This window comes from Lissotriton helveticus, chromosome 10 (assembly GCF_964261635.1).
Source record: "Lissotriton helveticus chromosome 10, aLisHel1.1, whole genome shotgun sequence".
NCBI classification, from domain to species: domain Eukaryota; kingdom Metazoa; phylum Chordata; class Amphibia; order Caudata; family Salamandridae; genus Lissotriton; species Lissotriton helveticus.
Genome location: NC_136071.1, coordinates 247,798,512 through 247,824,055, shown reverse-complemented (window position 1 = coordinate 247,824,055; position 25,544 = coordinate 247,798,512). Strand labels below are relative to the sequence as shown.

Below are 25,544 nucleotides of genomic sequence, written 5' to 3'. Positions count from 1 at the left end.
TTTTCACTTTTCTAACTTCATTCACCATTCTAAAATGGCCGTCCACTCACTCTATTAGTGCAGTACATTTAAGATGGCAGCCATGCATTATGACATATGTGGGTGACATGTTGGTATGGGTCCATACTCCAACTCCACCCTCCAACTCCAACTCCACCCTCCAATTCCACCCTCCAACTCCAACCTCCAACTCCACCCTCCAACTCCAACGCCACCCTCCAACTTCCAACTCCACCCTCCACCTTCCAACTCCAACCTCCACCCTCCAACTCCATCCTCCAACTCCACCCCCCACCTCCACCCTCCACCCTCCAACTCCACCTTCCAACTCCACCCTCCAACCTCCAACCTCTACCCTCCAACTCCAACCTCCAACTCCACCCTCCAACTCCACCCTCCAACTCCAACTCCACCCTCCAACTCCACCCTCCAACTCCACCCTCCAACTCCACCCTCTACCCTCCAACTCCACCCTCCAACTCCACCCTCCAACTCCACCCTCCAACTCCACCCTCCAGCCTCCAACTCCACCCTCCACCCTCCAACTCCACCCTCCAACTCCAACTCCTCCCTCCAACCTCCAACTCCACCCTCCAACTCCACCCTCCAACTCCAACTCCTCCCTCCAACTCCACCCTCCAACTCCAACCTCCACCCTCCAACTCCGACCTCCACCCTCCAACTCCAACCTCCACCTTCCAACTCCAACCTCCACCCTCCAACTCCAACCTCCACCCTCCAACTCTAACCTCCAACCTCCACCCTCCAACTTCAACCTCCAACTCCACCCTCCAACTCCACCCTCCAACTCCACCCTCCACCCTCCAACTCCACCCTCCAACTCCACCCTCCAACTCCAACTATACCCTCCAACTCCACCCTCTACCCTCCAACTCCACCCTCCACCCTCCAACTCCACCCTCCAACTCCAACCTCCACACTCCAACCTCCACCCTCCAACTCAAAACTCCACCCTCCAACTCCACCCTCCACCCTCCAACTCCACCCTACAACTCCACCCTACAACTCTAACTCCAACCTCCAACTCCACCCTCCAACTCCACCCTCCAACTCCAACTATACCTTCCAATTCCACCCTCTACCCTCCAACTCCACCCTCCAACTCCAACCTCCACCCTCCAATTCCAAACTCCACCCTCCAACTCCACCCTCCACCCTCCAACTCCAACCTCCAACTATACCCTCCAACACCACCCTCCAACTTCACCCTCTAACTCCACCCTCCACCCTCCAAATCCACCCTCCACCCTCCAACTCAACCCTCCAACTCCACCCTCCAACTCCAACTCCACCCTCCAACTCCACCCTCCAACTCCGACCTCCACCCTCCAACTCCACCCTCCACCCTCCAACTCCACCCTCCAACTCCACCCTCCAACTCCAACTCCACCCTCCAACTCCAACTCCACCCTCCAACTCCAACCTCCAACTCCAGCATACCATAACAAAACATAGCATACCATAACAAAACACAGCATAACATAACATAACAAAGCACAGCATAACAAAACATAGCATAACAAAACATAGCAAAACACAACAAAACATAGCATAGCATAACAAAACACAACAAAACATAGCATACACAACAAAACATAGCATAGCATAACAAAGCATAGCATAGCAAAAAACAACAAAACATAGCATAGCACAACAAAAGACAACAAAGCATAGCATAGCATAACAAAACAAAGCATAGGATAGCAAAACTAAACAGCATAGCATAACAAAAACAAAGCATAGGATAGCAAAACACAGCATAACAAAACATAGCATAGCATAACAAAGCATAGCATAGCAAAAAACAACAAAACATAGCATAGCACAACAAAAGACAACAAAGCATAGCATAGTATAACAAAACAAAGCATAGGATAGCAAAACTAAACATAGCATAGCATAACAAAAACAAAGCATAGGATAGCAAAACACAGCATAACAAAACATAGCATAACATAACAAAACAGCATAACAAAACACAACACATAGCATAACAAAGCATAGCAAAACACAACAAAACATAGCATAGCTTAACAAAACACAACAAAACATAGCATAGCAAAACAAAACATATAACAGCACAGTAAAACATAGCATACCAAACACAACAAAACATAGCATAGCATAACAAAACATAGCATAGCAAAACAAAGCATAGCATAATAACACACAACAAAACATAGCATAGCATAACAAAACATAGCATAGCATAACAAAACATAGCATAGCATAACAAAGCATAGCATAGCAAAACATAGCATAGCATAACAAAACACAGAATAGCATAGCATAACAAATCAAAGCATAGGATAGCAAAACATAGCCTAGCATAACAAAACAAAACATAGGATAGCAAAACAAAACATAGCATAGCATACAGCATCATTCAGCACCACCACAGCATCACTCAGGGGCACCACAACATCACTATACGCTACCACAGCATCACTGAACGCCACAGCATCACTCGTTCACCATCACAACATCACTCAGCGCCACCACGGCATCAATCAGTGCAACCATTCAACAACACCTGGTTCAAATATATTCTCTCAATGTTTAAAGTTTTATTACAAATGTAACAAAAAGATGTTAATATTTCACTTCTGTTCTTGGATTTTCGTCACAATAAAATACACTGAACATAATCTTCACAAAAGTTATCTACAAAAGTTTAAGCTATTGCCATTATAAGTTACAATAACTTTTATTTAAGTATTAATTATTAAAAAAAGTTAAAAGCCATTGTTTTTTGTAATATCAATACATGTAACTCACGTAAATACAACACATATTGCATTACAAATGCTATAGGTGTCACATTTGCGAAAGTTATAACTATTGGCATTGTAAATGACAAAGCTATTAATTTCGCTATTTTCAAAAACAAAACATAAATAAAAAAATTGTCATTTACAATACCAATAGCTCAAACTTTCCTAATGCGAGATCTATTGCATTGCAAATGCTTGTTATAAAATGGGGCAATAACAGCATGTTTACCTCTTTAATCGTATCCAAATAATCATGATATAAACAGGTTGATCCTACTGTCGGCCGTCTTCATAAACTACACTTCCATTAAGTAAGTATATTATTTATGGTTTCGACATTTGAACTAATGAAATCAAAAATGTTATAGGATGAAAAACAACAAAGCCTTTGGTTGAAAAAGTGCTTGAGAAAGCCAAACAAGCTTAGGCAAAAGAAAAAGTAGTGCGCCAAAACTAACATATGGCCGATAATGAAATGACCAATTTAACAGGGCCAGTTTCCAGGGCGTGTGGAAAACAGCAAACAGAGGGTCAAATGTACACTATTCACCAACAAAAACAAACAATTTTTGAAAGGCACATGAATGAATTAATCAAAATGTTTGGGCATGCTGAAAGCTAATACGGTAGATGTAGCACATCTCGAAAGACAGCACATGCGCTGCCAATGCGAGACCTAAAGAAGATGGTATAGGTCTGCAGTTACAATTTGATTTTAAAATCTACCTGGCTTGCAGAGCATCAGGAAATGCCATATTTTTAAAGCAAGGGAGACCAGAATAATTTAAATTAAATAAGAAAACTGATCCAGTCTACCCGATATTTTATAACTTTTTTCATATTGTTGCACCAACATGTCATGAGAAGGAGGGTAGTTATCTGCTTGAGTGTTTTTTCTCGTTGTTAACAAAAAAAAAGACATGTGTGTAGCATACTATTATTGTGTGATAATTTCCCCCCACTTTCAGATTACTGTACAAGCTGGCAGGGCAGATCGCACCAGAGACATCGAGAGCTGAATGTTCAGGGGCTAACAAGTGCAGAGCAGCTGTGTTTTGAAAGGCAATCTTTAGGATGTTACGTTCCTCCACAGAAATGCATGACCTAACACTCTAGAGATGAGCAGGCATTCACTCATGTTAAGTGACAACCACCGTCAACAGAGAGGGAGAATGTGCAGAGCAGCTTTACCTCACCTTTTCGTAATCAACACGTGGGAGAAGCACGCTGGTACAAACACAGCTCTGTAAGAAAAAACGCATGGACAGAGGAGGTTAGAGTTACAGCTCAAGAGAGAGACATTTCCATCAATCAAAATATATATGCAATGCATGAGACTCGCAATGAAATTTCACTCCTGCACACAAGGGTTGACTGACTCACTTGAGACCATACGCGCTCCCAGTTGCAAGAAGAGCGCACACACCGGAAGTGCTTACTCCAAAATAAGGGTTGCACCTACCACAGCAAATCTGCTCCATAAATGATATAACTGTATGTTGTGAGTTTTGTTGTAACAAAAAAACTGAATTAATTCGTCAGTATAAACCCAATTCTGAAAAATTGTAGCTCATCATTGTGGAATGAGTTGTACTACCTGGTGGAGATCCCTGTCAAAGACAAGCCTATGGTAATGGTGAAAAGCTCAAGATGATGGAGAAAACATGCAGGCGAGAATCTCCACCTGACTCCACCAGTAAGGGGATGAACGGGAAGAGCCAGATCCAAATCGGTGCCTCCCATGTAAATAAGCCCCTTCCACTTCTTCGGTCCACTACAAATGCAGAGCCTACAGTGTAAAGCCAACAAAGTTAGGGTATACATGACCCAGGATTACACCGGCATTTTGCTGTAGCAATCTTTGGTGATGTTTGTCAGACCACTAGCTGATCTCACAAGAACCCTGGCAGGCAGCAGGTCCTTATAGACACCATCTCTCATAGGGGAAGGGACGTGAGCGTCCTCTATTAGGGCAGTTTAGATGTTTGTTCCTTGGAGGGTTGGAGAAATGGAAATGTAAGCAATTTTCCTCTCGTTTTCTTTACTATCGTTCTGCCCAGGTACTATAAAAATTCCAATGAGAAGGCAATCTTTTTATGTAATGAGGCCTATAATGCCTTAATATTTAGTTTGCTTCATGTCGCATCATTGGTCGAAACTTAGGGACTGATTTAGAGTTTGGTGGATGCAAGAAATCTTTCAAAAAGCTGTGGATATTTCACCATGGTATTTAGAGTCTTTGAATGTGGGGAGAGGCCACTGCTTACAACATAAGAAGACTTGAATGGTTTCCTCCCTCAACAATGGTATAAAATATCATATTACCTTCTGGATATCTGAATACAAGTTTTAGCTCATAGTGTTTTTCCACATATAATTGTTTGAAAACATTATTTAACCACAAAATACAGGATGAATGGGCCTAAAATTGAGCAGTAAGGTAAATTCACATTGATGTGGCCTCCTGATAATTAGCAGACTTGTTAACTGTGTAAAGTCACTGCAACATGCAATCCTGACTGAGTTTCTCATGGCAGAATGTCTCTACTATGGTACAAATATGGGGGCATATTATCAAGCGGCAGCGATAATTATCACTGCGCGTGCTTAGCACGCTTTTAATTATCGCCGGCTATTGCTGGAATATATTGCCAAGCTAGCGCTGTATTCTCAACGCTTAGCGCTGTGGCAATAAATATTCCAGCGATAGCAGGGTTTTCAATGGAACATCGCTGGTTTACCAGCGATGTTCCATGGAAAATGGCGATAAGCTTGATGATAGGCCCTGTGGCCCTAGCCCCACAATTCACCTCCCATGTTAGGTATGCCTTAGTCATGAATTTAACAGATGTTAAGGCAGAGTTAGCGCGATTTAAATTATCGCTATGCCTCGTTGGTAATATCGCGAAGCTGCCTTCGTGATATTTTCCCATATTGTTTTCACCGCCACGCCACTTTGCATCTCATTATCGATGCAAGGCGAGGCGTGTGAAAAACGGAGGCTAAATCAAGGAATCACTCGCTAGCGTGTCCTTGTAAATAATGCGATAAAATTATTGTTGCTTTTCGCCCGAAAACGGACGTTAAAGCAGCGATAATTTTATCGCGGCCCCTTGATAATATGCCCCATGGAGTTTAAACTAGTGGGGTTACTCTGAATGATGTGTAATTGACTTCATTTATTTTCATTGGTATTGCATAATTATACATACATTTATACAAAGACAGTCAAGTTATTCTGGTTTCACTGGAGTACTTCTGGAACAAATAAGGGAACTGCCTGCTGTGAATATTTTATTATAATTAGATACTCATTATCAATATCTGTGTGATTCAAACAGATGGGGTTCCCTAAACAAATAGGATTCCCTATGAGACTCGCCTCAACCATTGGAAAAAGATTGTTGGTGCAAGGATACATTGGGTTTATTTTTGTGGTGGCGATTCTTTCACTCCGGGGCTACCTTTCTCCAGGCACTAAAAAGGTGAAGTGTATAAGAAGTTTCTTGTATGATGTGGTCATGGAGGTGTCAAGGACATCCATTAAGTGCCCCGTACACCTAATGACATGGTTTCTTCAGAGCTGCTATAGAATTTTGCATGGGGTTTTTTGCTAAGTCATACATGCGCATGTGTACCTGAGATGCCCTCTTATGAGCCAAGGTGAACAACTCATAAATGCTGAGACCAAAGCAACCAATACTTTGTTATTCTCTATCTTTCCCACATAGATAGGGATTGCTAGGAGTGCAGCTAGGACCAGAAAGTCTATGTAAAAGTTGAGGGGAGACCCACCTCCACCCACGCTTAACTACAGTCTCCACTCAGTGTTTGATTGTTGTTCCAATCAGACAGATATTTGGACTAAGCTTCTCGAGTGATTAACAATTTTGGGAGGGGGGAATATTTTCCTTCAATGGGCAAGTGTTTCCGTTTCTAATTGGCAAATAAATGAATTTTCAACCCTCTGCCAAGCATGCCTTCACTAATTGTTTTTAATAATCAATTTGGCTAACCCTTTTCAATCAATCTCCTGTATCTGTTAGCCGATGGTCCACCCAACCGTCATATGTATTTGCTCCCTCACAATAATTTGCATGGTGGGTCATCACTATTCTTGATCCTGTACACAACAGAAGAAATTGTGAACACCAACATATTCTTGCTGCTCACAGAATTAAACAATTAAAGGGAACATTGCCCATGTCTCTCCTACAAGTCTTGTGTTCAGAAATATCTGGGTTTGGATTTCCTGGGTGCAGCATGCCCGGGCCGAAATAACACACATACCCACATCACCAATTACAAGGAAAAAACTTGATGTTTCCACATTTTTTGAGACGTCTCTTGTCACTGGCAAAAGAAAATCACATATTTTCTTGCACAGTACTTTTTATACTTTTTCAAAGAAATCCAAACATTTCAGTTATTTTTCTCACTCCTTTCTTTGGAATTTAAAAATCCAGTGCATCATTACAATTCCCAACATGTACGAAAAAGGAAGACTCATATTTGGTCTGGAAATCTTTGGTTGAAAAAGTTATAAAGGCAAAAGTGCTAACTGCTCCAAACATAAAAAAGGAAGACTTAGCATTGGTGGGTAGGGAAAGCCTCTGCGGTTAATGGGGTAAAGCCAGACCCATTGCCAATGCTTGAATATGTGGTCATTTTTAGGTTACAGCCTTGCAGACAGTGCAGCTGTCTGATTTGCTAAAGACATCTTGGGGACATTCAGAAACCTGACCTAGGAATGCATTCCACCAGTTGCTTACCATTGGCTTTGAGATTTGTAACTCACATTTTCCGGCTTTCTATTTGCTGCCTTGATTTGCTTTAGTCTGTCCAGCGGGCGTTTGTCCCCCCCCCCCCCCCCCGCCCAATCCTTGTTTACTGTATTCTTCCACAAATTCGCTTTCTGAAAGCATACAAACTCGCTTTCTGTAAAAAAGGCCTTTAAATCTTGTTCTTATCTTGTCACATCTGCTGTGCATTCAAAGAGGTCAAATGTCAAGCACTCTTCTGAGTGAGCTTGGTGTTTACTTTTTGCCTTTGACTTCAAAGTCAGAGAATTTATGTGACAATAGTATCCATGTAAGAGAAGAGGGTGTAGGATGTTTTATTTTTCTCGAACACAAAAAAAGTTAACTGTGCTAATGCTTCACAATATATCAGAATTAGTAGAAATGAAGTGCTTTTTTTGTAATTCTGAAGTGTGGTGGAAACATATTTGACTACAATCAAAACATCAATACACTCGGTGATGACATTTACACACATTATTGTTTCTGTGCAGTAAACTTTTATTTTGGTGCAAATGTAATGGTCATTTCAACTAGAAACGTATTGTCTGTAGAGACGGGTGCTACTACACCATGCATACTCAAAATTATATCACTCCACGCTTTGCCACTCCACTCCACGACACTCTACACCACTCTACGTCCCTTCTCTCTGACACTTTACGACACGCCACTACAATCTACGCCCTCCAGTGCACATTACATACCACACTCCAATCTACCTCACCCCACTCCACTTTGCTACAATCGCTACAATCTACCCCATCCCACTACAATCTACCCCACCACACAACAATCTACCTCTCCCCATTACAATCTACCCCACCTCACCCCACTCAAATCTACCCAACCTCATTCCAATCAACACTACCCCACCCCACTCCAATCTAACCCACTCCTCTGGCATACCTGACAGCATTCCAATTGACCCCACCCCATTTTATCCATTCCTTTCCACCCACCCTAATCTACCCCACCTCACACCAATCTACCCCAGTCCACTTCACCAAGATCCAATTTACCCACCCCACTAAAATCTACCCTAACCCACTACATTCTACCCCTCCATCCTCCAATCTACCCCACCTCACCCCACTCCAATCTACCTCACCCCACTCCCATCTGCATCACTCTCATCTACTCCACTGCACTTCAATCAACCCCACCCTATTATATCCACCCAATTCCACCCCAACCCACACCAATCTATTCCACCCCACACCAATCTACCCTAGTCCACCCCACTATGATCCAATCTACACCACCCCACCCACTCCAATCTACTCACCCACTCTAATCTACTCCACCCCACTCCCCTCTACCCCACCCCACTCCCATTTACTCAACTCTACTCCACACCAATCTACCTACCCCAATGTACCCATCCCAATCTACCCCACCCATTCCATTCTACTCCCATCTACCCACTTCACTCCCATCACCCCCACCACTCTTCCATCTACCCCACCACATTCCCAACTACCCCACTCCACTCCAATCTACACCACCCCAATCCCGTCTACCCTACTCCCATCTACCATACTCCACTCCAATCTACCCTACCTCAATTTACCCACCCAATTTACCCCAACCAACTCCAGTCTATCCCACTTCACTCAATCTACCCCATCCCACTCATTTCTACCCCACCCCATTTCCATCGACCTCACCACACACCCATCTACCCCACTCCACTCCAATTTACCCCACCCCAATTCACCCACCCCACTCCACTCCACTGCACCCCAATGTATCCCACCCCATTCCAATCTACCCTGACCCACTCCACTATGATCCATTCTACCCCACTCCACCCCCTCCACTCAAATCTACCCCACTCTGCTCCAATCTAAACCACTCCACCACACTTCACTCAAATCTACCCCACTCTGCTCCAATCTACCCCAGTCTACCCACTCCAATCCAGTCTACCCCACATCAGTTTACCCACCCCAATCTACTCCAATCCACTCCACCACGATCCAGTCTACTACACTGCACCGCAATGGCCTTCTCTGAAGGGTCACCCAAACCTTTTTGCCTTCCTCCTCCTCTTTTTCTGACCATCTTTTGCTGGCTTTAGGACTCTGCGCAATGTACCACTGCTAACCAGTGCTAAAGGGCTTGTGCTCACACCCCTAAACATGGTCACACTGGCTCATACCCCATTGGCATATTTAATTTACTTATAGGTCCCTAGTAAAGCACATTACATGGGCCCAGGGCCTGTAAATTAAATGTTAACAGTGGGCCTGCAGCACTCGTTGAGCCACCCACATAAATGGCCCCTTAACCTTGTCTCAGGCCAGAAATTGCTGGACCTGTGCGTGCAGTTTACTGCCACTTCAACATGACATTTAAAACTACTTACCAAGCATTAAACTCCCCTTTTATTACATATAAATCACTCCTAAGGAAGGCCCTTGGTAACCCAAAGGGCAGGTTGCTAGGTAAGTTAAAGGTAGGACATGTACTTTTATGCTTTATATGTCCTAGTAGTTGTTGGACCTGGCATTTCATGGAGTGTGTACGCCTGACTTTTTGCCTCTACCTCCTCTATTTTTGATGCTGTGATGGATTGCGTTTTGATGCCTTAGATGCTTTGGCCACTTTGTCTCTTCTGATCAGTGTCAAAGTGCAAGTGCACCCTGAATAAAGTGTTATGGTAATTGAGTTCTCCATAATTTTTATGTTTGTCTTACTAGTAAAGTCCCTAGTAAAGTGCACTATTTGTGCCAGGGCTGGTAATACACATGCTACTAGTGGGCCTGCAGCACTAATTGTGCCACCCACACAAGTAGCCCTAAAAAGAGATCTCAGGCCTGCCACTGTAGTGCCTGCGCACAGTTTGTTAACTGCCTTGTTGTCCTGACAAGTGCAACCACTTGCCAGGCAATACCCTTCCCTTTTTATGCACATCAGACAGCCCTATAGTTGGCCCAAGGTACCCTCCTGTTAAGGGTGCAGTGTATGTGAAAGGTAGGACATGTACTGAGGTGTGTGTACCATGTGCTGACAGTGAAATACTGCCAAATTCGTTTTTCACTGTTACAAGGCCATCGTGCCAATAGGACAGAATGGGGAATACTGTGTCACATGTTTCCAGCATATCTTCATATCTTCCCATAGGCATAAGATGGAGGGATGGAGTTTAGAGTGCCTGAACTCAGAATTTAATAACACATCTTTTTGTGAAGATGGTTTTTAAATTGTGTGTTTAGAAACCACGCTTTTAGAAGTGGTTGGTTTCTTGTCTTAAACCATTCTGTGTGCCTCTGAAATGAAATGAAATGAATTTGTACTTGTAAAGTGCACTTAAACCCCAACTGGGGTTTCCTGGCGCTGTACCCATACCGCTGTGGAACCCTTCCTGGCTTTTCCCTGTGAAATGTCCACTCCTGGGCACCCCCAAGGTGAAGCCAGGTATCCCAGCGCTGTTGTGGCCGTTGGGGAGATGAAGCAAGCTATTGCCCAGAGTTGCAGTGTGGGACCCATGATTAGAATAGGCACAGAGGCGAGAATTATCAGGTCCGAGGAAATTAAGCCCAAGACCCGCCGAGACAGGAATTGAACCCTGGTCCCGGGCCAGACCTCTGCATCAGGGTCTGCCGCACTAACCATTGAGCCACACTTCTCCAGGTTGTGTATTGACTGTCTGGGTTTGGAAGTGACAGGGTCTGGAGAGTGTTCTGACCCCAGGGAGGAGTAGGTGGGACAGCAACAGACTGGCCTGCATTTGATGTGAGGGGAGGAGTAGCCCCCTGGATGTGAAGAGGGCTGTGTTACTGCCACAAAAGGATGGCTCCACATCGTGCAGAGCGTCTGGGCCCCAGACCCTCACTGTCAAAGGAAGAGGGTGTGCAATGGCAGGAAGACACAGAGGTCAGGTTTGGACCGGGCTCAGAGCCCCCTGAACACAAAGACATCAAAGGCATTTAGGGGTATAAATGTGAGTGCTGAAACCCTTGAACTCAAGACTGAAATCCAGACTAAAAATTAATTGAAACTACTTTGTCATCAAGAGGAACCTCTGCCAAGGAAGAACAGCTGAAAAGACTGAAGAGATGTACTGCCCTTGCTGTGTGTTCTGGGGCTGGCCTGCAGTTTGCTGATTTGACTAAGGAGAGGACAAGGGACTTTGCTGTGTGCTGTGTCCCCCTGCTTGAAATGACTTTGCTGTGTGCTGTGTCCTGAAGTAACTTGTCTCCAAGGGCCCGAGGAGAGCTGGTCTCCTGTTGTGGAAACTCAAGAACATCAAAGTTTCCAACCGTGTCTCAGCGCGCTTGGTGCGTGGTGCTTTTGCACGCCTGAGACTGCCGTCATATTAACTGAGGCTGTGCGTAAGGAACGCCGCCACCGGCCCGAGCCGCAACGTGCTAAAGGATTTCTGGAAGACTGCCGTGTGGTCTGTGGTTCTGTTTACAAGGTGCCCCATGACCGCATGACCGCATTGCCCCCGCAGCGTCAAACATTGTCCACGCTGCTGCTTTGCTGTTTGTGGCCTGAGCCGTCATCGTAACATAGGCTGTGAGTAAGGATTGCCGCCCCCGGCCTGAGCTGCAACGTGCTAAAGGATTTCTTGAAGGTAAGGAAGCTTCAAGGTGAAAGGGATCATGATCGTTGTTCGCCAAGATCATCAACAAAGGAGAAGGCAGCGCCGTAACCTATCCGGCTACAGCGTTGCCTAATAACAGAGCTGCAACATCATCAGGGCAGCCCAGAAGGACATTCGACGAGCGGGAAGAGAGAGAGAGCGAGGCAGCGCACCCCCCCCCCCCCGGTAAGGCTTGGACTCTTGTTGGGAACTTCAAGCATGTGTGGCCTGGGAGGCGTGCAGGAGGAGTACAGGAGTGCTCCGATCTCTCTCCCGCTGCACCGCATTAGATGCGCGGAGTCCCCGAGCGGCCCTTCCCTGCCCAGCAGTACTGGGGCCGCCCCTTTAAGCTTACAACTGTTGTCTCTGCTGTTGGGGCCTAGTGGTGCCCGAGTTGACCACGCAGATTGGCTTATAGCATTGTTCCTTGAATCACAAACTGCCTGATTCTTGCATTACGAACCGCATTATTCTTGCATTACGAACTGCCTTATTCTTGCATTATGGACCGCATTATTCTTGCATTACGAACTGCATTATTCTTGCATTACGAACTGCAATAGTACGTGCATTAAGGACTATCTTATTACTACATTACGAACGGCATTACGAAATGCATTGCATTGCATTAGAACTGCATTAGATCATCGTGAATTGCTCATTAACACCCCAAGAACCTACAAGTGATTGCTGGCCTAATAACCGGCAAAGTGAAATATTATGAATGCGCATATGTTGGATTTCTATCATTTGGTATTATCATATTCCTTTTGATAAAGATACTGCTATTTTTATAAAACCGGTGTGGTGTTCATTTGTAGTGTTATCACTGAGTTACCGGGAGTCTGGTTGCAAATACTTTACACATTGCCTTGGAAAGAAGCCTGGCTGCTCGTGCCAAGCTACCAGGGGGTGAGCAGGGGTTATCTAAGAGTGTGTCCCTCCTTTCCCTGACTAGAAGAAAGGAGCCCAATTTGGACTAAGGTACCTACTTCAGCCAACTAGAGACCACCAGCTCTAACAGTAGTGACAAACAGCTACATTTGTTTTTAACTGCTAAGAGGCCTACTCCTCTCATAGGCCAGCATTGGGGGTTCCTTCACATACCTTTAAGCTGCAAGTATTCATGTTTCATATCTTTAGAATGGTAATGATCAATCCTCTTTACTAGTTAAGTCAGATTTAACTTTACTATTTTAGGAATACCGCTTTTAGAAAGTAGACATTTCTCTGCTCTCAATACTCTTTGTGCCTTTCAGATTGTCTCTAATACATGTCTGGGCTAGCTGACAGTTCCCCTTTGTGCATTCCTTCTAGACAGCAGGAAACACAGGAAGGGATGGGTGTGATTGAGCACCCATATGCATTCATCTGCATTTTGATGGGTCTTCTTAAGCAGATGGGAGGAAGGCAGTGGCATAGCAAAAGCCCCCGTGGTATGGGGGGCACCTGAGCTACAGGGAGCGCCCTCAGTCACTGTGCACGGGCAGCGGGCTGCTTGCCTGAAAGCTCCTGACTGGGTCCTGAGAGTGGGAGGGGGGCTCAATGTACTTTGCAGGAGGGCCCCATCAAGTTTCGTTATGCCTCAACTGGACTGGTTATCTGGAAGGACTGCTACCTCTTTGTTTCCTGCTGCCCGCTGATTTCTGACTCTGCTGAAGGAGAACTTAACTGTGACTTTCATCCAAAGTGATCGCTGAGGACTTGTTTAGCTTGCCTCCAATTTTTCTGAAGTTTCAGGGGCACAAAAGACTTCCTGGAATTCTGCTGTGGCTGTTGGACTCTGCTATCTGTGAGTCCTGCCCTTGCCTGAGTGCCCCCACAAGTTCTGGGCCCCGGAAGTGGGTTCTGCAGCTGATTTTTGCAAAAACTAACACAAAGCCCAACAAAGCCTCACCGCAGAGCTGACAGCCCCTGGGACCCAACATCAGACAACGCAAAGTCTTGCCACAGATCCATCGGAGCCGATGACGCAAAGCCTCGCCAGACCGCTGACAGCTCCTTGGAACCTACGCCGTACTACGCAAAGCATCACAAAGCCTTGCCGCATAACCTTTCGAAACCAATACTGGACAAGTCTCGCCGCACAGCTTCTTGGAACTGACACAGGACGACGCAAAGCCTCTCACAGCATTGCAAAGCCTCACCATGCAGACAGCACCCCAGGGTCCAAGATACTGTGTGCAACAGGTCCATATGGGCCAGCGCGGATTCGTGGTCAGTCTGAACTTTGGATTTGTACCGGTCCCTCACAACCTCAATTAACCTTTTAGCGCTTCTTGCTCCTAAGCGCTATCTTGCATTCATTCTCATAAAATACAGATCTCGACTTCTGATTATTGGATTTTCATCATTTTGTGTTTCATTTATAATATAGCAACCTATTTTTATACACCTGAATGGAATCACGTTTTGTGGTGTATTCATTGTGTTACTGTGTGTGTGTGTTGCACAAATACTTTACACATTGCCTCTTTAGATAAGCCTGACTGCTCTATGCCAAGCTCCCAGGCAGTCCTGCAGCAACAAATGATGGATGGAATGCTGAATAAATCAAACATTCTCCCCCAGTCAAGAGATATGGGTAAAATCCATTTTTCTTTTGCTCACTACGCTACCCCAGTTTGGACCCAGCCATAGGCAAATCAGTCTTGACCCTGCTCCTCATGGGTACAGTGCAGCCCAAACTGCAAAGCTGGGTCCTCCCTGGACTGGAAACAAGCATCCTGGGACTAGTTTTGGGGCATATCGCCCCTCATCAGCCAGGCTAGTTTCAATCTAAGTAGCACAGCAAGCAAGGGACCCATGTCTGGGCATACCCATCCCACTTAGGGCGAAAACTGCTGCAGCAACAAATGATGGGCGGATTGCTGAATAAATCGAACGCTCTCCCCCAGTCAAGAGATATGGGTTAAATCCATCATTCGGGCTGTTTCCATGGGGAGCAGGGTCATGACTGATTTGCATATGGCTTGCACTGGAATGCCATGGGGAGCAAAAAAACAATGGATTTAGGCTGAGATCTCTGTACTGGGGGGAATGTTTGACATTGTTCAGCTTTCTGTTCCTCAATTGTTCTTTTTGCATTTGTTACCTCAAGTGTGCCGGGTATCCCTAGACGTGGGTCCTGTGCTCTCCATGCCACTGGAGTCAAGGTAGCCTGGCTGATGAGAGGTGAAACCCCGAAACCAGTCCAAGGATGCTTGTTTCCAGTCCACAGTGGACTTGGCTTGGTAGTTCGGGCTGGACTGTTCCCATGGGGAGCAGGGCTAAGATAGATTTGCATATGGCCGGATTTAAACTGGAATGGCATTGAGAGCAAAACAATGATGGAATTAGGCCCAGATCTCTTTACTGGGGTGCATGCTTGACATTGTCCACCATTCTGTCCATCAATTGTTCTTTCGGCAAGCTACCAGGGGGTGAGCACGGATTATCTTGGTGTTTATCTGACTTACCCTGACTAGAGTGATGGCTTCTGCCTGGCTGGGGTGCATAATTTAGCCAACCACAAACCCCATTTCTAACATTGGTGAACACCGGTAGGCATAGGGCTTGTGTTTGTGCAATACCATCGTAACTTATTGTATAATACAGCTCTGCACTAATACCATTAAGTGTTTTTTTCCTGTTCTCTTAAATTGGTTATTTTTCCAAATGTACTCCTGCTTATCTTCAACAACCTGGGACCCTGTTTGGCTGTTGCACTTACCTTGGCAGAATGGAAGTGGATCTTAGCTGCCTGTCACCCTGCAGTATGAAGGAGCTGAGGGGGCTCTGCAAGGAGAGGGAGCTGCCGGTGAAGAGATGTTCAGATAGCTTGGACCTAAGGCTGACCCTACATGCATTTGAGTTCAAACAAAGGGAAGTAAGAACAACAGGGAAGTCTGGGGAGGACTTTGAGGAGGGGGACCCATTTGCATTTTTAGAGGAATCAAATCCCTGGTACCACATGGAGGATCCGAAACCAGAGGCCTAAAAGGATAGTGCCCTGTGAAAGAGGAGCAGAACAAATGACTGGGCACAGGCTCCAGTGGAGAGAGGCGACCCCATGGAAAGTCTCTTACTGGTTCTATTGCCTGGAGCAGTGTCACCTCCCACATACTGTCCACTGAAGAGCTCAAGGACAGACAGGCTGAGAGGGACCTGAGGCTGCAGCTGGCCCAGCTGGCTGTAGAGGACTGAAGAACTGAGGCTGAGAAAGCCCTGACCGAGGAGAGAATGGCTGAGGCTGAAAGGGCCTTTGCCAGAGAAAAACTTGCTCTCCAGGATAGTAAATTGGCCCAAGAGCGTCGTTTTAAAGTTCTGGACTTACAAGCACAGCAAGTGGAGGCCAGTGGTGGCAACAAAATTATCGAATCCTGAGTTCAAGATACAATTAGCATACCTAGAGATTTGGTGCCTAGCTGCAAGGAGGTGGATGACTTATGTCAGTGGTTGCAGGAGTATGAGAGAGCTCTGGCAGTGCGCAAGATCCCTGAGGAGGATTAGGGAACTAGCCTGTGGCTTTGTATTCCTGAGGATGGGAGGGATGCCCTACTGGCCCTGTAAGAGAGTGACAGATATAGGTACACCACCATGAAGGAAACACTGACAAGAAAGTATGGATTCACCTATGAGGAGTGTAGGTTGAGGTTCACGGGCAGCCTGAAACTGTCTCACCAGTATTGGGGGGAATTTGTGGAGTATTTTTGCAGAGCACTGGATGGTTGTTTGAAGGTTTGCATGGTAAACACTTTCGAATGACTTTACAATTTGATTGCCAGGGAGTGCATGTTCAGTTATTGTTCTCCAGGGCTACACCAACACCTGTTGGAATGTAAGTTCCCTGACCCTAGGAAACTTGCAAAGGAGGCAGACTTCTGGGTGAGTTCCAGAGGTTCTTGAAAGGCATTTGGGAGTGATCCTAAAGGGAGTGGCTCAGGTTCCCCCAACTGAGGGTGGGGGAGGTTCACAGTAAACCAGACAGGTCCCAGTGTATTGGGGCCCATGTCTCTTCTCAGAGTAGGAGGAGAGGTGGGGGTGGGCAGAGGCCCAGGGTGTCCTATACCCAGTCCCAGAGCCTGGATAGTTCCTAAAGGGAGCTCCAAGAGGGGAGTCTACTCTGTATGGAGAGACCATCCACTGCGGGGCTCCCCATAGTGTTAGGAGAACTTGGGGGGGGGGGGGGGGGGGGGTTCACAAGCGTCAAAACAGTTCTGTTTTCTGGCAGCACCATTTCACAGAAGATGGTGGTACAGAAGCCCCGATAGAGGGGTAGAGGGAGGAAGGACCCACCCCTGACTCCTGTCCAACCCAAGGGTACAGACCCTGGGCTGGAAGACTGGTTTCAGGACACCACCCCTGAACTGGTGGAAGGTGGAGTGCAGAAAGGATGCAAAGCACCTGGGCCTACCGCACAGAACTTTAAGATGCGTCAGTGGTTAGGAAAACTTCAGGAGCCCATATGGATCTCCTTGCCAGCCCCAAGGCTGGAAGAGTAACTTAACCAATGGCCCTGCTTAGGGCCTCCACTAAGTAGTGGATGGCTTGGGGCGTGGCTCTTGACACTGACAGCTGTCAGTGGGCTCTGTTGGTTACTGTCCTTGTGGACAGAGTTTTTCTTGGGTTGGGGACAGACGTCAGACCCAAGGGGTATAATTGACCACATCAGTTTGTTGACCATGGTGGTACTGTCTGCCTACTGGGATGTATCTGTGAGCAAATTAAAGTTAGGCAGATGGGATCCACAGGTGAGGAGAAGGATTCTCCATGGGTTAGCTTAGTGGGCCATACGAGAATAGACAGAGGGATCCAACTGGGATCAGAGAGGCGTAGAACTTGCAAAATACCCCTGCAGTAGTGTGCCTTTGTCCACGTTCTATCGCCTTAAGCAGGGAAGTCCATCAAGGTATTGATAAAACTATCATGGCTTTAGGCCGCAGAGGTTGTGTTGGAAAATGGCCCTCTCTGAAGGGTCACCCCAAACCTTTTGCCTTACTCCTCCTCTTTTTCTGACCTCATTTTTGCTGGCTTGAGGACTCTGCACATTTTACCACTGCTGACCAGTGCTAAAGTGATTGTGCTCTCTCCCCATAACATTGTAATATTGGCTCATACCCAAATGGCAGATTTAATTTACATATATAAGTCCCTAGCAAAGAGTACTAGATGTGCTCAGGGCCTGTAAATTAAATGCTGATAGTGGGCCTGCAGCACTAATTGTGCCACCCACACAAGTAGCTCCTTAACTGTGTCTCCGGCCTACTATTGCAGGGCCTGTGTGTGCAGTTTACTGCCACTTCGACTTGGTATCTAACACTACTTGCCAAGCCTTAAGCTCCCCTTTTATTACATATAAGTCACCCCTAATGAAGACCCTTGGTAACCCAAAGAGCAGGGTGTTACGTAAGTAAAAGTTAGAACATGTACTTTTATGTTTTACATGTCCTGGTAGTGACAAACAGCTAAATTCGTTTTTCACTGCTGTTAGGCCTACTCCTCCCACCGGTTGGCTTTGGGAATTTCTTAAAATATCTTCAAGCTGTAAATTCTGATCAGAAATGAGTAGCTTTTTCATGTTTCATATCTTTAGAATGGTAATGATAAATCCGCTTTACTGGTAAAGTCAGATTTAACATTACTATTTTAGAAATAGCACTTTTAGAAAATGATAATTTCTCTGCTCTTACTGCTCTGTGTGCCTTACAGCAGTCTCTAATACATTTCTGGGCTACGTGACAATTTCACTTTGTGCATTCCTTCTAGACATCCACAAACACAGGAAGGGCTGGGTGTGATTGTGCATCCATCTGCATTCATCTGCATTCTGATGGGTCTGCCTGGGAAGATGGGAGGAAGGCAGTGGCATACCAAAAGCTCCTGTGGTACGGGGGCCCCTAAGCTGCAGGGGTCCTCCTCTGGAACTGTGCACAGGCAGCGGGCCGCATGACTGAAAGCTTCTTACTGGGTCCTGGGAGTGGGGGTGGGCTCCATGGACTTTGCAGGGATGGCCCCCTCAAGTTTTGTTATGCCTCAACTGGACTGGTTATCTGGAAGGACTGCTTCCTTTTGTTGCCTTGCTGCCTGCTGATTTCTGACTCTGCTGTAGGAGAGGTGACCTGTGCCTTCCATCCAAACCGATCTCCAAGGGCATGTTTAGCTTGCCTCCTGTTCTTCTGAAGACTCAGGGACACAAAAGACACCCTGCAATACTGCTGCTGTGGCTGTTGGACTCTGCTGTATGTTAATTATGCCCTTGCCTGAGGTGCCTTTCCAGGTCTGGGCCTCAGAAGTGTCTTCTGCAGCTGATTTCTGCACAAAACCGATGTGAAGCAACGCAATGCCCCGGAAAGCCTCACCACACAGCTAACACCTCCTCTTCACTGACACCAGAAAACACAAAACCTCATAAAGCCTCACAGTAGAGCTTCTTGAAGCTGATGACGCGAAGTCTCATCAAACCTTGCCGCTCTGCTAACAGTTCCTCTGAACTGACCCGAACCGGATGACACAAAGCCTCGCAAAGCCTCACGGCACAGCCAATCGTAACAGAAAGTGGAATGTCTCGCACACCCCCTCCAAACAGCTTCTTGGAACCAACGCCTGGCGACGCAAAGCCTCGCAATGCAGACTGCACTCCAGAATCCAAAGTACTGTGTTCAGCGGGCCCAAGTGGGTTCCTGTAGCTGGCCCCCGCTCCATCGCAGTTGGCCTGAACTTTGGATTTGCACTGGTCCCTGGTGACCTCAAGTAACCTTTTAGCGCTTCTTGCTTCTAAGTGCTATATTGCATTTATTCCTTTAATATTTAATGTCTCGACTTATGATTATTGGATATTCGTCATTTTGGTCTAGTTTTGTTTATAATATGGAAACCTGGTCTTATAACCCTGTGCGGAGGCTCTTCTTGTGGTGTATTCATTGTGTTACTGTGTATGTGTGTTGCCCAAATGCTTTACACATGGCCTCCTTAGATAAGCCTGACTGTTCTGAGACACACTATCATGGAATAAGCACAGGTTATTTTCGTGTGTACTTGACTTCTGACTAGAGTGGTGGGTTCTACCTGGCTGGGACGCATAATTTAGCCAACCAGTTACCCCATTTCTAACAGCACCCCACTCAAATCTACCCCATTCTGCTTCAGTCCACCCCACTTCACCTCACTCCACTCAGATCTACCCCACTCTGTTCCAATCTACCCCAGTTTACCACACTTCAGTCCAGTCTACCCCACTCCACTCCAGTCGACTCTTCCACACTCTAATCTGCCCCACTTCAATCTACCCCACTCCAATCTACCCCAATCCACCCCTCTCCAATCTACCCCAATCCACTCCACTCTATTTTACCCCCACTCTACCCCAATCCACTCTATGCCAAGCTACCCCATTCTGTTCTACCTTAATCTACTGCACTCAAGTCTACCCCATCCCACTCAATGGCGCTAACATTCAGCAATGCTGAACAGAAGCCACACTGGTGTACATAATGGCTAAAACACATTGCCAAAGCCAATAGCTCTCACATAGGCGAGACCTATTGGGTTTGCCAGTGATGGTTGGATTACATGATGCGGACCTAAAAATGATCAAATAGGGCTCATGAACAACAGCTTTACTGCAAATTACCTATGCAGTGCGCTTTGATGCACCTTGAATGTATAGAGCTACTTGTCTCTCTATTAGTCTGGAAGAGGCAAAGCTCTGGTCAGCAGACCTACAAGCTGGCTTATTTAATGTGTTTTGGTACACTTAAAGTCACTCACAAGTCGTTTATCCATACATGCATATCACAGCAAATAAGAATAAGAGAAGTACAAGCCCATGAAAAATGAAACAACGTAAACATTTTCATTTTTGTACCGCAAGACAGTGTTCTTTAAAAATAGAAAATTTCACAATGAGGTGTAATGTTGGCTATGAATTGAAGATGATTCATCAGTACAGAACACAGGTACTTACGGGATGTCTCTTAGGGAGCTTTTAATTTCTCGTCCCATGGATTGTATGCCGTTCCATTGCCTCTCCGACCACAAGTGAACTCCAAGGTGAATGTTTTCGAGTTTCAACTGCTCCTCGTCAAAGAGCCACTGGATCAAAAATATGGGGGCTGAAAGAAAGCATGAGACGTCAAAGTGCGTCACTGCGGCTTCGGGTCCTACACAAACTTATTTACTACTGATGCTGACAGAGCAGAGGCCAATGTGTGTGGTACCAGACAGAAAGTGACGCTGCAGCAGTGCGTTATTTGTGCTGCAGGTGGTGGACATTGGTACTAGTTTTGGAGGGATGGAATCATTTGTCATCATTAGACTTTGAGTAAGAAAGAGAAAGGAAGAAATGGATAAGGAAGGAGGAAGTGAAATTTAGGGACACTGTGACAAAGAGATAAAGCAGTGCTGGAAAAAGAACATGTAAGAGTGAGATAAAGAGGCAGGGAGTGTCTGTGATGGATTAAGGAGGCATAATGTGGAATCAAGACTACACAGCCTTGGTATTGAGCACTCCCCACATCAACATTGAATTGTGCTGGCTGCGGGGTTCTAAGCAAAACTTCGGGCCCAGGCACTAATTCTTTTACAAATTAAGCACTGCTCTTATTGAACAATCTACTGAATTCCAGGACATCTCTTGAACCACATAAGAGACACCAGTTGACTGAGACATGATATTAAAATGGATGAAGGAAATCCAGTACACTGCACTGCGTCTTTTTGCACACTTGGGATATGTTCTTTTGCAGAGTTTTATATAGCGCAAACTAGACCCGAATCTGAATCGGGTATCAGAGCTCTTTACATAGCACCAGTTACATTACATGAGGACACACATTCATTTTTGTTAGGCACGGGGAGATTAAGTGATTTGCCTAGAATCACAGGATGTTTTAGCGTCATTACCGTGACTCGAACCTAGTTCCCCAGGTCCGAGGTTGAGCGCCCTAGCCGTTAGGCCAACTTATCCCTTTTCAATACAGACCTTTACCATGCATCTTCAATAATGGATTACCCAGACAACTGTAGTCAGGTGCATTTTCCTCCATAGACCCATTTTTTGGGGAAATTTCTGGAGCAGCGTAATTTTGACTCCACCCTGTTTAAGTCATGTACATACATCTATACGTGCTCTCCATGCCACTGGAATCAAGCTTTCCTGGCTGATGAGGGCTGAAAGCCCGAAACCGGTCCTAGGATGCTTGTTTCCAGTCCAGGGAGGACCTGGCTTGGCAGTTCGGGCAGGACTGTTCCCATGGGGCACAGGGTCAAGACTGATTTGCATATGGCTGGTTTCATACTTGAATGGCATGGTGAGCAAAAAAACAATTGATTTAGGCCCAGATCTTTGTACTGGGGTGAATGTATGACATTGTTCTGGTTTCTGTCCATCAACTGTTGTTTTTACATACATCTATACACCTATATACGACTTTGATATCCAAAGTGTGGACTAATTGTATTAACATATGTGGCACATTTACCCGAAATAATGATGAAATGTAATCCTCACGATCACTAGAATACTGCATTTGACAAAGTAATTAACTGATCTTATTTTGTACAACGTATACGTTTAACATTGACCTCTGCTTCCACTGATTTATTATACTGTAATGTGCATCCATTTTGATTCTCAAGTTAACATAGCTTGAAATGTTTTTTTAATAAATCTTATTAGCAAAAGAAATTAAATTTGGTGGTCATTACATACAAGGATTACAGTTTTCACATAGTTACCTTTTCAAAACGTAATACATGTATATCACAGCTAGTATCTTATCACACAAGATGTTATCAATGCAGAAGTCTTTTACAGTGTTGGTATTTCGTCAATGGGTGGGATAAGGTGGGGTTCACACAGATTACCACGATAGTCATTCCAGTTGGACCATACGGCTACTAGGCCTTAGCTGGGAAGTTTGTTTTAACCTTGCCAGTAAGATGCTCTCTTTGCTTTGCAGGTGCATTATCGCGGTTCGAGTTAGCTATTAGACAACTATAGCAAGGCCTGGCAGGAAAAAGTTGGTAACGATTGTAAGGAACTGATGGGGAGAGAAGGCCTTCTGTTTGCAGTGTTTCAGGAGAAAGCAACGCTCACAGGCAGAAGCTATATATCTAATTAATTGGAGATGGGAATTTATAGAGTATGTCGCCTCCCTTGAAACAAAGTTACCTGGTTAGTTCTCAGTTGTGGGAGACATATATTGATGTTCTTGAAGACACTGTTTTGTATTTTATAGGTGATGGAGACACCAATTAAATGCAATTAGGGAGGCTTTCCCTTGACTCTGAGAGGGAACAGAACTCTGCTGGGTTTTCCCTTAGTGTAAAGCTTCATGCTTAACACTTCTTTTAACTTCCTGAACTTTTCCAGAAGTTCGACTTTAGGCTAACACCTTCTATGCTCCCGACTTGGAATCCCCTTTAGAAATGTATGTTTAGATTAGGAAAGTGAAGTTTCTTTATGGAACAACTTATTGCAACAATTGGTTTCCTTTGCATTGCAGCAGTTACTAGCTTGTATCTTATTTTATTACAATTTAAGTTACCAGCACATTTTGGCTGACAAATGATATTGCTGAACCTTCCAAATGTAGTTCTACTTTGCTTATATACTGGTTGGATTAATGTTTAAAGTAAACCCATATAGTTGAATGAACTGACTTCTTTGTGGAGTCACATCGGCTTCACAAACCAGTAAATGTCTTTCTGACGTTAACTCCCTTACACCGCTTCAAGTTGACTAACAAAGGCCCATAAGGGTAACATATTCGATGGTTTTACGAAGAGAATGAGGTGCAGATATCCGTGCACCATCATTTCTTCCACAACTGTAATAAAATTATAGGAAAGTATCTTTTGCCCAAAAATCAAACTTACTTTTCAAGGAGGGTTGCAGCTTGTCGCCCATTAGACACTGCCACTCATCATTTTTCTTGAACTGCTGCCTGCATGTGTCTGGAAGTATTCCGCCCCAGAGTCTGATAAGAAAAGTTACATGTAGGTGAAACAAATGAGGTATCAAAGGGTGACCAAACCATATGGTATATGAGGAAGTTACCAGAAGATACCCTGTCACAGAGAACAATTGATTCAGTTCTCAAATTTGTTAACTATCTAATGTATTCAGATAGCTGTGCTCTTCATGCCATCAATAAAACAAATAGGTCTAAACAAGGGTATCAAATTTCAATGCTTTGTTCTTGGTGATAAGGGGTTATTTGGAAGGCTTAAGTCCAGATAGAGTTTCCTAAGATATTTTGAACATATCCACCAAGTTTAAAGGGAATATCCAGTTGAATAAAAGGCATCCAGTTTGCTTTACCCACTACTACACCCTCAACAATCACCAGCAGCAAGGAATCTATGAAGCCCCTTAACTTAATAAAGCCTGTTTGGGTATAAGACCTCATGTGACATCAGTCGCACCACCACCCCAAATGTCTCTATCTAATGATTTCAAACTAGCAGTGCTTAATCTGAGCAGGTGGGTGCAGGTGCAGTGCTCCTCTCCAGCACTCATTTTTGAGGACAGGCACTTACTTTTCCACAGCAGAATCCGATCCAAGCAAGAGTAGGAAAAAAGGGGGAAAAGAGGAGAAAAAACACATAGAAAAGCAGTGACTGCTTGACTGAAATTGCCCACTGGATGAAGACTGTCTAAAGCTGAACACAGGTAAGATGGAAATCGTGATCTTTGGGAAGAGCACATGATCTTGGGACTCCTCCTGGTGGCCAACAGAGCTAGGTCGAACCCACACCCTTCACCCACACCAAGATCCTTAAGATCATTAAAGGAAAACTCAGCATAACTTCCCAGTTCAATGCAGTCACTGCCTCATGCTTCTATACCCTGAAGATGCTGAGGAAGATTTACAAAGGTCTTCCTATCTGCACCTGGAAAACCGTGATTCAGGCCCCAGTCACTGGTACTGGAGGTATGAGGTGGAATCAAGACCCCATCCTTGGTCTTCATCACACTGACCTTTAATAGAGCCGCCATCAGGCCTCTGAGCAGAATTTCAGGCAATAGCACTTATTCCTTTTCAAAGCACTGCAACCTAGCATCAATGCAATGGCAAGAGTATATGGTATGCACATTTTCAAAAGGGGTGACCTGTGTATTACCCTGAATATGCCAATCAAACACTGAGAAATATGGCATCATCTAAAGAACTGTAATTTTAAAGTGTCAAAAAGTATATTTTGAATTGCCGATGGCGTTTAATATGACATAGGTATTTTCAGTTTTTACATGCACGGCTAAAAAAAATTGTCATTTCATAGTGAGAGTGTCCATACCCACTTTTGCTTAAAACCGTGATAAAATTCTGTAAGAAAGGTTTTTTCTGAGTTCTGGGCCAGATTACGGCATGA

General features: G+C 45.1%; 1 protein-coding gene across 2 annotated transcripts in view; it reads right to left on the bottom strand.

Annotated features, from left to right (window-relative positions):
• The window catches only part of LOC144786218 (palmitoleoyl-protein carboxylesterase notum2-like), a 60,384-nt gene that overhangs the window by 22,753 nt on the left and 12,087 nt on the right, over nucleotides 1-25,544 (bottom strand). For both annotated transcript variants that reach the window (XM_078665245.1, XM_078665246.1), the window contains 3 exons: nucleotides 24,048-24,148; nucleotides 21,133-21,280; nucleotides 3,992-4,039 (listed from right to left, as the gene is read on the bottom strand). In XM_078665245.1, coding sequence (XP_078521371.1) covers nucleotides 3,992-4,039; nucleotides 21,133-21,280; nucleotides 24,048-24,148 — 297 coding nt within the window. The remainder of the gene's footprint in view (nucleotides 1-3,991; nucleotides 4,040-21,132; nucleotides 21,281-24,047; nucleotides 24,149-25,544) is intronic.